The sequence below is a fragment of the Anneissia japonica genome, unplaced genomic scaffold (genome assembly GCF_011630105.1).
Source record: "Anneissia japonica isolate Jap-2015-1 unplaced genomic scaffold, ASM1163010v1 scaffold493_len2256704_cov171, whole genome shotgun sequence".
NCBI lineage: Eukaryota > Metazoa > Echinodermata > Crinoidea > Comatulida > Comatulidae > Anneissia > Anneissia japonica.
In genome coordinates, this window is record NW_022727062.1 from 393,174 (window position 1) to 409,718 (window position 16,545).

General features: G+C 35.0%; 1 protein-coding gene across 1 annotated transcript; it reads left to right on the forward strand.

Moving 5' to 3' along the window:
- The first annotated feature begins 242 nt into the window (after positions 1 to 242).
- On the forward strand, positions 243 to 15,020 carry LOC117113407 (neurogenic locus notch homolog protein 1-like). The gene is made up of 21 exons (XM_033256730.1): positions 243 to 327; positions 917 to 1,200; positions 1,443 to 1,512; positions 2,047 to 2,193; positions 2,533 to 2,801; positions 3,518 to 3,617; positions 4,016 to 4,135; positions 4,247 to 4,363; positions 4,836 to 5,360; positions 6,796 to 6,915; positions 7,232 to 7,348; positions 7,663 to 7,776; positions 8,318 to 8,425; positions 9,157 to 9,270; positions 9,386 to 9,499; positions 9,863 to 9,976; positions 10,626 to 10,745; positions 11,478 to 11,591; positions 12,140 to 12,253; positions 12,925 to 13,044; positions 13,351 to 15,020. Exons 1-21 carry the CDS (start codon positions 243 to 245, stop codon positions 14,034 to 14,036), a joined length of 3,672 nt encoding a protein of 1,223 aa, XP_033112621.1. The 3' UTR covers positions 14,037 to 15,020.
- The last annotated feature ends 1,525 nt before the right edge of the window (positions 15,021 to 16,545 follow it).

The window sequence follows — 16,545 nt, forward strand, 5'->3', positions numbered from 1 at the left end:
AAATTATGAAAAATGCCTGAGCTCCGCCTCCTTGATCACAGCAGGATCCCCTCCTTCCAATTACGATGTTTCATCATGTCCTTATTTAAACACTGTATATGTACCTTTGACGATTTATATTATATAAGATGTGTATAAGAGACAGATCTATAGGTTTTAAGTGATTCTATTTGATTCTTGCTACCATATCCCGTTTCCGACAAGCTAATGTAGTAAGTTTAAAGGAGAAGAAATGTAACAAAATGATAACCATCATTGAAGTTAAAAACATTCTTAAAATGCAATCTGATCTGCCATTCGAGTTTCAGCTAAGCGGTAGATTCATTCGTAGGTCTATAGGCCTGTATTTTATTTCAAATACAGTTAGATTCTCTGATTAAAATAGGTCCTATCACTGTTTCTACAAAAATAACAATATCCTTAATTGAATAGACCTAACTTTAGAACACCTTTTGAATTTCTATTAATATTTAAACAAGTAGATATGTAATAATAACAGTGCTCGAATAGGATCATAAGATGTTATAATCGTATAAAACATAGCCCTTCAACGAAAATGTTTCAGTCGTATGAAAAATTGTCTGTAGGCCTATAGGAATATGAGTCTGTTGTCTCTTGTCAGTGCGAGTTTCATACTGTTAGACTATAGTATGGTATAGACGCAAGTTACTTCTAGATACTTTCTGTCATACAGCTGACTACTGTAACAGACCATAGAGACCATTAAAAAGGTATTAGATTCCATGGTATTTGCCTAATTACACCTTAAGAAATCCATTATTTATGTACCGAAAATAAATTGATACAAGATAAACATGTTTATAATTACCAATATGAAATATACTGGTGCTTACTGTGTTGGCTTACTAAAATACTTATGTTATAATTGTATTATACATTCATTGACACATTTCAGACGGTCAGTATATATATGCAAGTGCGGTAGTAGAGGGAACAGATGTGAGTAGATCGAAAGGAGAAAAGGCCAGAATAGTTAGCCCCAACATCACAACATCAGACAAGGGTAAACTACTTCGTTTTTACCGTCATATGTACGGCAATGGATTAGGAGCCCTCAACGTATATATTCTCTTTGATGGTGTAGTTAAGCTTCCCAGATCAACTTGGCGGCGGACAGCCAGCAAAGGGCGGGGTTGGAAACTAGGCGAAGTCCTATTACCAACGAATGCAGTTTTTCAGGTATGTGTCAATATAATTTTACTATTTTATAAATTAATGGTAAGATGAATTGACTGCGTTGTAAAACTTTTCACACCAATATTACGACAGATCCGGCAACAGAGGGTTTAGGTAGTTTTGCTTTTTTTTAAGTACAGCATTTCATATTTCAATGAGATTGTACTATGCAGTCCATATAAATCACTTATTTTACATAATGTTAAAGTATTATTTCTTTAAATACAGTGCGTATATCTTCACAGATCGTATTTGAGTCGGTTATCGGAAAAAATAAATTTGGTGATATTGCAATAGATGATATAACAATTGAAGGTATGAGTAATTGCTCTGTGTTTTAGTAGTTTTTAATGCATTTTGTATAAACAAAAAGAGTAAACTCATTAATAAGGGAATTGGAGCTGATTCGAGATTAATCTTTAGGGTCATTATTATCATCATCATAATTTTCAAAATATTAGTAATCATCAGAAACATAATTATCACTGTAATAAACTTTTGTTACCCAGTCAGCCTGATTCTTCTTCTTCATCTTCTTCCTCTTCTTCTTACCCAGTCAGCCGCTGGCAGGCTGGGTCCTGTTTTCTTCTAATTCTTCTTCTTCTGGCAACAATTCAAAACGCTACTAGTGGCAAACGGTTCGGCCGATTTCAATCAAACTTGATCAGTAGAACCGGTGACATCTCCCATGGGGTACGTGTTTACAGCTTGAGATCATTAGGATAAAAAATGTATTAAAGATCCTTGTAACAAAGCTAGAACATAGCACAGACTTCTCCCTTTTACATATGAATTGGCATAAGGCAGAGTTTTTAAAGTGTTCATTATCTATCTATTTTATGATTTTAGATATATCATGGGATTGCAATTTTGAAAGAGACATGTGCGAATTTCAACAGTATGATCAGGATGAATTTGACTGGTGGAGCAACAGTGGTAAAACCAGTACCAAAGGAACTGGTCCGCCAATTGATCACACGAGAGAAACATCTAAAGGTATAGACAAACCCAATTAGGAAAGGACGCTCTCTATTGGCACCACAATAGCTTGGGACCTTATTGGGTTCATGTTTATGTACGGTGTGGTGCGATTACGATGGAAAAAAATTACAATAATTCCAATGCATTTGTAGAAGATGATACGTAAGGATTCCTCACTGGAATCCCCCAGCTATGGCGTTTGCAGAGTAAAAATAATCACTGAAAATGGACCGGTCTATACAAAACAGAATAATACTAAAAATAAGAGATAATAATACTAGGCAAGACAGTTGCTTATTAAAATGTATAATTATCAAGCCATTTAACCATGTGACTTGATTTATTCAATCACAGGAACGTATATGTACATAGAAGCAACATATCAGATTGGCCACGACAGTGCTATACTCATAAGCAGACCTTTCGTAAAAGACCCGGATAGATACTGTGGGTTGTCGTTTTTTTACCATATGAATGGGGACCATATAGGGGCGCTGAAGTTGCATCTTCTCTACGGTAACAAAACAGGCTTCGATCAGGCAATCTGGTCAGACTCAACTAACCATGATAACAATTGGATAGAGAAGGTTGCTTACTTAAATAAAGTCACTGGGTTGTTCCAAGTAAGTTATTTTAATGATAAAAATTCAAAAAATCACTTTAGTTAAATGTGCTGCTTTTTATAGTAGAGAAAAAGTATATTATTTATATAGCAAAATGTTTCATTCTGAATACTGTATTAGTGACCCTTTTGCAATCAGAAACTACATTATGTTTCCCATTTTTAATGCTTGTACTGTCTGTGTTACCATGAAGGTCTTTTCATTGGGTTTTAGAATAAACAATCTGATCAGTACCAGTAAACTAGTGCTATTCCGTACCTACAGTTGCGATCGTAATCATGTGTGCTATTTTAAAGAACGCATTGCCTCAGTAAAATAGCACATCATATACGCGCTTGTTAGTCAAGAATGTAGAGGGAACCGCAACCAGTTTTGCTCCCCGTCCCCCACCCAAAACAACATATTCTGAATAAAGACTTGACCAACTGGAACCAAACGGAGGTCGACTTTGACAGTGCGGGCTGTTGGTGAACTTGGAACCCATATTTCGCAGGGGAAAGGGTCGGGAAAATTGTACTTGATTGCCAGCGACTGGTAGGCCTATTGTACAAAGTGCTCTTTCCAGACCTAGGCTACAAAAGTGACAAAAACTGGCCATAAGAAATATATAGATCAAAGTAGTTTGATATTCTAATTGCAAATAAGATTAATATATTATTAAATATGATTTTCAAAACCAAATTATAATAAAATTGCTCATCACGTTTTTTGCATAGTTTGCGTTCGAAGGTGTGAGATCAGTAGATGGTCATAAAGGTGACATTGCTATTGATGACGTCAAGCTCCTAGGCAGTGGGTGTTCTGTCTTCCCAGGAGGTAATTGATAATATTGTATAATCAAATCCAAAAAAAATAATTTTACTGTATAATACATCAATTCTATAAATACTAATTTACACTATGATAATACTTTACCGCATGATGTGTTCGGCGTATGAGTAGATCTGACTTAATAACAAAATAAAAAGATAATAACAACAACAATAATTAAGAATAAAAATAGTAATGATAATGATGAACATGATTTCATAATGATAATAATAATAATAATAATAATAATAATGATAATAATAATAATAATAATAATAATAAAAGGCCTATCTTGATATTATGTTGTAACACTATTGATTTATTAACTAAATTAAATCACCACTAATTGTTCCAAGTATATAGTGGTGTTCGATCTAACTCTAACTTAATTCCCATCTTCTAAGATTTTGTTCCTGGCAACTGTTCAGCAAGTCCCTGTAAAAATAGCGCGTCATGTATTGAGATGGTTGGTGGTGTCGTCTGTAATTGTACCATCGGCCATTCAGGAAAGCTTTGTGAGACAGGTAAGGTTATATTTCTGTATTAACTATTTTTTTTTTATTTGACTACTAGTACATTACAATCATGGTTTAATATATATATTGAATAATTTATGCTGTGCATCTTTATTTTAGTAAACCTCTGTGCATTCAAACCGTGCCATAATGGCGGGACGTGTATGACGGTGGGAGAAGGGTTTGCATGTCGCTGTTCATCTGAGTGGTCAGGAACAACTTGTAAAGAAAGTACTAGTAAGTTATCACAATGAATAGTGAAATTATAATTCATTACTGTAGATAATTACATAATTTACTTTATAATTATTTAACTGTATAATCGATTGATAATCCATACTGTATAGGCCTACCTGAGACTTTTATTGTAGTGTAGGCCTACATACAAAATCATATTGTGCAGATTAATTTATCTAATATTTTACCTCAGCAGGACAGCAGAAATGTAGATTATTACTGTATGAGTAATAGAGATATGAAATTTAGACTCATGATAAGCTGATATATACCAAATTGTATTTTCTTTTACTTATTCAGTGTGTCTAATGTCATCTTGTCTTTAATTGCATGTTACACGTTGTATATAATACTGATATTGAATACATACTTTTATCTTGGTATTTTCAGTAAAATCATAAGCCTAGTATTAATGTCAATTACATTGGAAACTCCACAAATTGCTTTTTATGGTGTTATTATTATTTAACAGTAGTTTCTACGGTGTCGTGGCAGAAAGCTACAAAAGAGTTGGCACCAACAACACCACCAAACCTACCCTCAGCTAGAATAATTAATAAGCCAACTAGAGCATACTCCACACCACCAGAAGAAACGACTAAGTTAACCTCTTCATCTGCTCGACATTCAAAGCCAGAAGGCACAACTCCCCTAACACTTTCTCCAAGAGTACCTTCCATTCCACCTTTACCGGTTGTCATCACTCACCAACCTGTGTCCGCCTACCCCTTCCGCCTACTCACGACTAGTACAGATGCTGGAGGCAGAGATGGTGACATCACAGATGCAGCAGGCAAGGGCGTAGACATAGTCGTCACAGACGCAACCAGCACATATATAGACGTTACAGATAGTGCAGACTTAGTAACAACCAAACCAATAACTCACATTGATTACTGTAATGTGCATAGGTGTATCCATGGAGATTGTTTTAATGAAAATAATGGATATCGTTGCCAATGTTTACCTGGTTGGAAAGGAAACAATTGTGATGAAGGTACGGTACAGTATATTACAACCTGATTATCATTGAGTGCAGAGGTAGCACCAGTGGGGAACCGGGGGTAGGACCACCCCGTCGGGGAGAACTGCCACCCCCACCCCCCTGTCGGGGAGAAAAAGCACAATTCGTCGGGGAGAAAAAAAATTATATGTATTTTCTAGATATTAGTAGATTCTAAAATCGATTAAATAGGCGTTTAAAACCCCTAAATTGTCAAAATTTTCGGGGGCTTCGTCCCCTGGAGCACTTTCGAACCTTTTAATAGAAGCTCGACCACGCCCACTTTGCTTTCGTCGGGGAAATCCGCCCCCCCCCACCCCTTCGGGCAAATTCTGACGCCACCCCTGATTGAGTGGCTCTACCAACTAGTTTATGATGCCAAGCTCACATAATCTTATTGACTTCATTACTTGGGACACGTCTTTTTCTCAAGGTTTGCTTATGATTGGAAATAGGTATATAGGCCTAGATATATCACATGATATCTAGCTAAATGTTTTTTCAGTCTGTGTAACAATTCATCTATTCCTATTATATGTTTATTTTATCATTTGATTGCAATATCAAAGTATACTTCCGCTACTGTCATCTTGAGTATGTGTAATATTCTACAGTGGACTTTGTTCCTAAAATAAATATATTGCAACATTGAAACACATAAAACACATTTCCAAATTTTTCCCCATTGTACTATCTGGGAATCTACTATCTTCGTATCCGTTAGAGCAACACTAAGTGTGCGATTTATATTCCACTTGATCACACGATATAAAGACAATAACATCGTGAAAAAAAAGTTTCTTCACCCGACCGATAAAATAATATCTTAATGAATTTTACTACAAGGTCGGATTTCCTCTCGGTTCAGCAGAGAATGACGTGATTCAATATTTAAGACGAATGATGAAAGAATTCCCGAGTCTACTTGATTTTTACTCATAAGCTATTCTTTCCTGAATGTCTAAGTCGGCCCTTGAACTACATAATATTTTTCCCCAGTATTGTTTCATCTCTATAATACAACTCATCATAAGTGACCTTCCACTGACCCTAAATCAACTTCCATACTAATTTTAACTTTGCAAATGTTACCAGTAAGTATTTTAATGTTGGCTTATAATACTGTATATCAGAATGAGTTATATTGTCACCAAAAAATTAACAACTAATATCGCATTATTTTAAAGCTATATCATACATACCAGTACATATCACGTTCTTGTTATTATTAAAGTAATACAAATTTTGAAGGACGTTTTTTGAATATATCCATGTTTTTATTTACGAGATGCCGTGTGAGTGTAAGCTGTGTGCCAGCAATTCCCTTGAATTTATTAGCAGAAACATGTATATTCAAAAGAAATATTATTTTGTGACATCACGCTAATAGTGTCTAATTAACCAATGAGACACATAATATTATTTCCAGATTTGGACGAGTGCACAGAAGTATTGGACACATGCGCAAATAACGGAACATGCGTGAACACTGAAGGATCATACACGTGTACATGCGCAGATGGTTGGATGGGTAAGGACTGCCAGCTGGGTACGTGGCTCTCTTTATTTTACGTTAAAGTTACGTTATCATTACGTTCATCTTCATGTGTACAAACAATTTCTGTTTGTAAAACCATGCATACTTACCGTATTTATAATGTAATTTCTCTACTTGTTTTGTTTTCATTATTCTAATTTTCAATAAAATACGACAGTTAGTTTTCGAGTTTTTAGATGAATCACACATCATTGTCTTAAGCGCCTTGCATTCCTATGTAAAGAGTAATTTGTTTACGATCATCATATTTGTATTCGGTGTATAACAATTGTAACTGCAATACTGTATTGTAATTTTTTTTTTACAGAATGTGAAGATAACAATTACAATTGTGACTACTGGGCAGGCACAAAGGAATGTACTATAAACCCAAATTATATGCTAAAATATTGTCAATTTAGCTGCGGAGTATGCCAACCTTACGGTAAATATTTTTTCTAGCCATTTATTATGTTGCGAGTAGGTTTGTGTGGCTTTTGCGAATATGGTCTATGTGCTTGCTGTATGTATTTTTTATATGTGCCATACTACCTGTTGCTGCAAAAAACAACTACTACTAACACCCTACCATCTTCACCACCACCACCTCCACCACTACCACTACTACCACAACCTCACTGTGTGAGGGCGTATATTATTATTTGTGCGATGTGTATCTGGTTGGATAGTCATTGGCAGGTAATAATACTTCGGACGATGTTTATGTAATTTTAGCCAACATTTAAACTTTATTCGTAGAGTGCGTGGACCGACATGAGAATTGTGCTCTATGGGCCAGTATTGGTGAATGCAACAATAATCCATTCTATATGCTAGGGATGTGCCACAGGAGCTGTGGCGTTTGTATAGACGGTAAAGTTCATAATTCTTTTTTTTTAAATATTTATTCGTTAGAATAAGTTTCTTTATGTCGGTATTGTCTTTTCCATCTATTAACATGATGATAATAACAATGATAATATAATAAATGTACTACTTTTTAATATGTTTAGTGGGTTCCATACAAGCATTCTTGATTTAATGTTACGCTGTTATTCGAATAAATAGATAATATTGTAGTCATTAAATTAAAATAGCACTGCAAAACAGTGTAATACACCTGTATACTATATTGTGATAAGTCTGGTAAGTATTCTACAATTATAAATATTAAAATTACAACAATAAATTGAATAGATTTAATATTTTGTGGAGATGCCTGATACTTGATTTGTAATCAGCAAATGGCTGGTAAACCGTAGTATATGTTTGTTGTAGTTTCGTGGTAGCCGTGTGAATAAATAATAATACCACTGTAGTTTATTGCGATATCTTCGGTGTGATTTTAGGTTTACTTTAACTTTACGTGGCGTGACTTAACTTACAGTTATTTGTTTCTCCATCTATGAATTAGACGAGTGTTCAGTACACCCATGTCAAAATGGAGCAACGTGCACAGACCTCGAAAACAGTTATTCCTGCGCATGCTCACCTGGATGGGGAGGAGTTAATTGTCATGTTCGTTAGTATTGGTAGTTTTCATATTTTCATTATTATATTAATGTTTCATTTACTGTAGTTGTATTATTGTTAATAAACTTAACTTAAATTTAACTTAAATAAAATATTCTGTGTATATTGTCGTATAATGTTATATAGAGCCTCCACTTTGTTAGGGCGTATATCAGATGTGCGTTATAGTGTGACTGGCTGGATAGAATCTATGGATATACCTGATACTTCTCTGTAGTATGTAGGTCACAGGTTCGAATCTCGTCGAAGACATTTTTCACACAACTGTTAAGCCGGACACTCACTGCGTCGTACGACTGTCGCACGACGAATCCACACTTGCTTCCGGCGAGCGACAGACGACGCAACGCCGTCTGCTGATGGTCAGTGGCAATCTGAACAAATCCTCATCAAAAAGACGATCCGTTAGGTTCGGGTCTTCGCGTGCGTTCTTCGTCGCGTTGCCGTCGCACGCAGTGAGTAACCGGTTTTAAGGAACATTTTTGTTGAAGGGCTATGCCTGATACGTTTATAGTATCGTTTGTTCCTAAAATTGAGCACGGTTTCTATATATATATCTGTCTCTTATACACATCTAGATGTGTATAAGAGACAGCCATTCCACGGAGTTTGTATCAATATTGTATCAATAATAGTTTATTTATGTAATCGTTCATTCTTTATCAATATATAATAATTTTGTATTTCTCTTTAACACAAATTAATACACTTAATTTCTAGCTCTGAACGAGTGCAATAGTGATCCGTGTCAAAATAATGGAACATGCATTGATTCGATAGCATATTACGAGTGTGTTTGCACTGATGGATACGAGGGTGTACATTGCGAAAATGGTAAGTAGACGTTAACCCCAATTTACATCTCCAAAAACAATTTAGGAAGACATTTCTTAAAAGGACAATAAATAAAGATTTTATTTGGGTTTTGGGGGTTTTTTCTTATTTATAGAAACTGATCACTGTTCTAGTGAACCTTGTCTAAACGGTGGAGTTTGTGACGACACAGGACTAGCTTATTTGTGCACATGTGCAGATGGATTCTCTGGCGTATCTTGCGAAAATGGTAATTCTGATTCAGATTTTCCTTTATTTTTCACATATGTTATTATTATTATTTTTTTTTATTTTTGCTGTCTGGCTTATTCTTTACTTGGCCCATTCTTTACTTGGCCCATTGATAAGTTCTGAATTGGCGCAGTAGAAATTTCTGATCTATTGCTATTGTTTGTGGTTTCCTCAGAAAATTCATTTCATTTGGCACACTTTTGTGATTTGAAGCTCTAGCCTATATAAACAAAACCTCTCTTTAGAAATAATTGAAACATAGTCACTTAAAAAAAATAATTGAGTGTTTGGTTTCTGGTGTGATAAAACTATATAGTGGTAACAGATTTTTAAAGATTGGTAATTATGTGGTCTTTTTTAGATACGAACGAGTGCTTAAGTAACCCTTGTTTACACGGTGGCACTTGCTTGGATCAAGCCTCTAGTTACCTGTGTGAATGTCCAGAGGAATGGACTGGAGAATATTGCCAACATGGTAAGTTTTTCAAATGTTTTTATTTTCCTTATTATATCAGTAGTGTTGTTAATCTCTATTATGTACAGTTTTGGTCAATGCTTTTTCTAAATAATATTACATTAAGGAAAACAAACGAATGATACTGTAATGTTTTATGGTGAAAATTTGAGGTTTTTAGTGTGCTTGTAAAAGCGTTAATAAACTCCTTTTATTTTATTTATTTTTTTATTTATTTAAAATAAAAAACCAACAGCGAAAATAAATCGCCACTTACAGGCTTGAAAATACAGAAATATAAAAATGACGCAAAGGTGGAAAGAGAAATGAAAAGTCTTTGCCAGAAGAAAATACAAAACATAAATTTAAAAAAAATCCAAAAAGATATTAATAGAAAAGATACTCAACAAGTTAAAAAAATCCTAAATTCCACTTTATGCTCAGTTTTAATATCACTTTTACGGATAATCAGCGTCGGCCGTAACAAGGTGTTTTTCTAGAGTCTGTAGCTGGAATTGGTAGGCGACAGCACACAGAGGGGTTTAATTTATTTTCGCAGCACTTTGCCCAGCAAAGAAAATATGAAAGTATTGTATGCCATGCAATTAATTTATTTGTTGTGAAATTTTAATAGATATATAATATTTTCCTAATGTTCTTGTAAATTCAGATTTTGACGAATGTCAAAGCAATCCCTGCAGGAATGGAGGGTCGTGTTACCACGGAATTGGACACAGGTTCTACCTTTGTCGATGCCCAGATGGTTATGAGGGCATTAATTGTGACTACGGTAATAGTTTTGTTAGATTTGTCTGTGTAGTTATTTTAAAATTCAATACGGTATCTTGTTAACTATAGCTTAACCAATTTTTTGCGCTAAGAAGACAATCATAAAATAATAAATAGTCCACTGTATAGATACCATTACAATGGGTCTCATAATGGAATTGCACAGTCTATACCTGCTTGGTGAATCTAGGTAAAGGTAGAGGAAAGACAATAACCCATAACTTGCAGCGTCATTGTAGCCTACTGAATTGCGTATGGGCGTGGTCCGTGACTACCACAGCCGCAAAGAGGCGATAGTAGCTGTTCACAACGACAGGGGCTGAAATGAACCATAACATCGGGGTAACGTCTTATTCTTACACAATCCAGATGTGGTCCTCCATTTAAGTCCTTATCCAAGAAGAGTTAGTTCTGCCAACCGAACCCTGGAACCAGCGCCGATGTTAAGGCTAGCGGGGTCCCAGCCACCGCTCAGCCACTTGACATCGCACCGCACCTGTGGAGAACTCTAACTCAAACATTAAAAACTCGAATTAAGGATCAAGTACGTTGTTGAGATCATTTTTAATGATTTACAGATGACAGTTGATTACCAGTTAAAAGATCAATGTATAATATGGCTCAAAACGAATACTTTCTTAACAGGAGGATCGTCAACTTTAATGTGATATGCTAATCAGTTTTTGCGGCGTGCAAGATAGTTTGAAACTAAATATTTCAATTATAATTTCAGAAATTGATGAATGTCAAAGTTCACCATGCAAACGAGGTGCTACTTGTTTGGATTTGATGAACCGGTATGAATGTGTTTGTGAACCCGGATGGACTGGTTCCCAGTGTCAGTTAGGTATACACTGATCAATGTACAGTGATTATGTTCTCTCTGCAGACGCTATAGGTGGGGCATTCACACGCAATTTTCTCGGTAAATTGATTCTCGAACGAGATAACGAAAGCTCTAATGACACAAGCTACTGCATGACCGTTTTTATATTTTAATTACACCAATTTATTTTAATTTCAAATACATTTTCCTATGAATTCGTGATAATTCGTTATATCACGCATAGATAAATGCGTGACAAATTTCTGATCACGCATGTGTTTCTGCAAAATGCGTGTTTCATCCAAAATCACTTTTAAATATAGGACCATCCCGCACGATGCGAGACGGTTGGTAACTATGCGTTAAGTTATAATATGAACATGCCTTACTGCGAGGAGAAATATCCCAGCAATAGTGACGCTAACAGGGGCGCACTTTCTATAACACGAGTTTAAGTGATATAGTAGCAATAGAAAAAAAAAACACGTTATTTTAGATAGTCATTAATAGTAAGTGATTCACACAAATATTATATTTGTAACGGTTAATTATAATCTTTTTGTATTCAGACATCAACGAGTGTGCCAGTAAACCATGTCTGAACGAAGCGAAATGTTTGGACCTGGTAAACCATTATACATGCCTTTGCCCACCGCTGTATTCTGGAACAAATTGCGAGATTCGTAAGTTTAATATGGTCGAAATATTCTAAAGGCTCTTGGAAAGAGTGGCCCTAAACAGGTAGCTTCTGCTTGTACAGTCTGGCCCAACTGGTAAGGGGTGGGGGCAGTGGCGGTGCCAGCGGGGGGGCAGCAGGGGCTTAAGCCACCACTGGACAGGTCAAGCCCCCACCCCATTGACAGAGCAGATGTGTATAAGAGACAGGTGTTTGCACTGATGGCTACGAGGGTGTACATTGCGAAAATGGTAAGTAGACGTTAACCCCAATTTACATCTCCAAAAACAATTTAGGAAGACATTTCTTAAAAGGACAATAAATAAAGATTTTATTTGGGTTTTGGGGGTTTTTTCTTATTTATAGAAACTGATCACTGTTCTAGTGAACCTTGTCTAAACGGTGGAGTTTGTGACGACACAGGACTAGCTTATTTGTGCACATGTGCAGATGGGGGTTGACATATTTCATAATAATTTCGTCCTCTTTTAAAGGACTTCATCTGCCAAATGAATTAACATTGCATAGAGCGAAGTATTTGTACAATAGAAGTAATAAATAGTTATTTCAATCAATATGTGTATGGACGATTAATTTAAAAAGATATTTAAAATGCAACAGTATAAGTCGTACCGTATATAATGCGTATTACTCTCAGTATATTAATGTTGTTTTCAGGTGTGAGCAGATGTGCGAAGTCTCCATGTCTAAACGGCGGTACTTGTAACGAATTATCGAATAATATAAAAAATTTATGTCACTGTACATCACAATGGGAAGGAATCTACTGTGAAATATGTAAGGATGTGTCCAATAATATCATTAAATACCAATTTTATTAAGATCGTGGCCATGTTATTATGATATAAATTTATATCTACATTTTGTTCGGTTTTATACTGTATTTTATATTTCTTATGATGGTGTTGGTGGTGGTAATGATGACGACTACGTCGACGACGATAATAATGAAAATCGTGATGATGGTGACGACGATGATGATGGTGCTGATGATGCTAATAATGATGAATGATGGTGATTATGATTTTAATTAATAATAGTTGCAATGTCCTGAATTGTATTTTTAATTATCTATTTGTGTAGCTAAAATTGTTCCAACGACTCCTGCTCCAACGACTACATCAATAACAACAACAGTTACCAAGCTAACTACAACTAAAGTAAGCCTCACTACGGAAGAACCTGAAATATCGGGAGGCGGGTCATCTGCGGTCGTATCAACCCCAAGATTCAAACCAACAAAGAGCAAGTTTGAAGCGTCGACAAACAAATTATCTACACAAGTACCATCTACAGAAAACCCTTCAACACCAAAGTTATCAACGCGTAAATCGTTGACATCAAAACCAACAACAAGACCAGCAACACCTAAAAAATCTACACCAATACCATTAACAACGTTATTAACGAAATCTACTGTTAAACAGAGAATTGTAACCTCTCCTACACAGAGGACACTGACAACTGCAGATGGATCGGTAGCGGAAACTAACAAAGCCCCAAAAAAGCATGAGACAAGTTTGTTTCTCATCATCGCTATTGCAGCTGGTACATTTACTGTAGTTATAATTATTTTAATACTGATTGGTGTTAGGATATGTCGACGTAATAATGGCGGCAGGTACGAGCAATTTCCGTTAGACTCGACCGCAGGCGGGATGACATGGGCGAGTGAAAGCAGCGGTGGTAGTCTCTCCTACCAAAAATTCATGGACTGTGAACCGACGTTAGATGATGCAAGCTCATTCAGAGAAAATTCTTCACTCTAAGATCAGATGTTAAATTTAATATGCAGGTCTAACAATTGTTGATAATTGTACAAAAATAATGTTCGTGCATTAAGAAATACTTTACCGTACCCTAGTCTTTTTCCTATCCAGTGTTCAATTAGTAGGCCCTCTTATATCTCCTGTCCTCTGGAGGGTTGGTGACAATAACGTACATTAGTAAGAGTCTTGAAGGGTACCTCCCATTATATTTTAAATGGTGATGGAAAATTGAATCTGATATCTCACTAATGAGTTTACCAACCCTTGGGTATATCAACAATTATAATTCTGTGACGTTACAAGTGCATATTTCTGATATTATTCCAGGAAAAGAATACCTGTATTTCTTATCGTTTTTTTATTTTTTTTATTTTTCTATTATTATTTATTATGATTTTTTAATAAGAAATGTCAAATACCAGAATATATGCTATGCAAATGTCTTCTATTTCCAAAAGTGATGTTAAATGTTAAAACATAGCTGATGTCATGATGTTGATGTATTAAAGTGAATGTGACAAAAGGCTTTCAGTAACTGACGTCACAAATTGGTTAATAAAATAGACAGATTTTGTGCCTATATTTTTATTGTTTTAAGAAATGATGAATGCGATTTTAATGAGAGACGCGTGGTGGAAGTTATAAAAGACTCAATAGATTATTTATATAGCTTTTCTCATTTTAGGCTAAATAGACCTAGTATGAACTGAATGTACACTGCAGTCATCATCCATTTGACAAGTTTGGAAACGTCTGACAGTAAAACCATTTGGTCTGTATAGAATCTTAGATTTAAATATTTCAGAAATATATTTATTTAAATTCAGTACTTTTGAGTCAAAATCAACTAGGACCATATTCCTATAAAAAGGCCATAATGAGATTTGGATAATTATGATAAAACCACCAATCACAAGTTCTACATTCCAAGTTAGGGCGTATAAAAACACTGGATTTAATTAAAAATCTTAGAAGTAAAAATAATTAAAAATATTTGCTTGTTTATTTTTTGCATTATCGCTGTAGAGTTGGGTGATGTTCTCAAAATGTGATAAACGATTTTTTTTTCTAAACAAGACAGCACACTTTTGAGATTGTGTATAATGAGATTTATTTATAAATTATTCTTGTGTGATAAATAAGCCTAAATTAACTGTATACATAGTACTTAATAGTTTACCAAGTTATGCCATGACTCTTTACCCAATGTAATTGTCACTACATTGAAAGAAATGAACTGGGAGAAAACTTGCAGCTACTAATAAACTCGCATTACTGTATAATTATTAAAAGATGATATTTGAACAACCAATGAATGCTCTTTACGTAAGTTTGTCTATCTCCCAACGGCGGCGGAACGTTTTCGAAAGTGGGGGTGGCTATTTCATAGGGTCCAGTATGCGAGCGAAGCGAGCATCTAGGCTGGGGGCCAGGGGCCGCCGGTGGGGGTCCAGGGGGGCGAAACCTCCTTGGAAGCTACGGATATTTTACGAAGTTCGGTGAATTTTATAAGTTATTTTATAGGCATCAAGCTACTGTAATATGACATCATATTTGTTGTATTTCTAGTGGCGTATCCAAGAATTCGAAATAGAAGGGCCCAGGAAGGGTACTTTCACAGATAGAAAATCTATACTACATCAGCCCCAACCATGGTGGGAAGAAAATTTGTGATTATGGCACCTCTAAATGGCGGGAAATCACACTCTCAGACTTACAATTTAAATATAATTTTCCTTATAGGCCTATTTCAAAAAAACAAATGAACAATTTAGCGAAAGATATTTTTATTCGAAAGATTTTTTTACTCAATAGAGTTTTTACAACCTAAGACACATTAACTACATTGTACTGTAAATTCTGTAGATAACCTTCAGAGAACTTTATTTTTTAAAATGGCCTAATTAATTATCTTATTGTTTTCGTTAAATTAGATGGAGTTTAAATGTGGTTATATTCCGCTATTTTGAAGGTTTACTGTAAGCCAATCAGTTACACTTACTATACATGTTCGTGGTTAGCATAAAGAGAACTACAGCGTCGCTCCATTAAGAGTGCCTACCTCCCCCCATATGCCTAAATACAGACTACACGAAGGCAGGCGATTTTTTCTTCATGCTTGAGGGTGGTTTTCAAAGAAACTTTACAGACGCACGTATGCAGACGTCAATCAATATTTGGTTGCTCAACTCAAAAAGGGAACTTGTAATGCTCATTAGAAAATTAAAAAAAAAATTATATTATATAATGATAATAATAGGTCAGTTTATAAGACGCAAATAAACAAGGTGTCTAAGCACCAAATAATAATAATAATAATAATAATAATAATAATAATAATAATAATAATAATATTAATAATAATAATAATAATAATAATAATAATAATAATAATAATAATAATAATAATAATAATAATAATAATAACCTTCTACGTTCATATAGTAATTACGGGACTACTTTACCTTTTAATAATAATAAATGGTGAGAAAAAAAACAATATGTACAT

Coding starts and splice junctions, on each gene's coding strand:
- LOC117113407 (XM_033256730.1), top strand. CDS start 243: ATGATAACCATCATTGAAGTTAAAAACATTCTTAAAATGCAATCTGAT. Junction 2,194..2,532: donor CACGAGAGAAACATCTAAAG/GTATAGACAAAC, acceptor ATTCAATCACAG/GAACGTATATGTACATAGAA. Junction 9,500..9,862: donor TGGCGTATCTTGCGAAAATG/GTAATTCTGATT, acceptor GGTCTTTTTTAG/ATACGAACGAGTGCTTAAGT.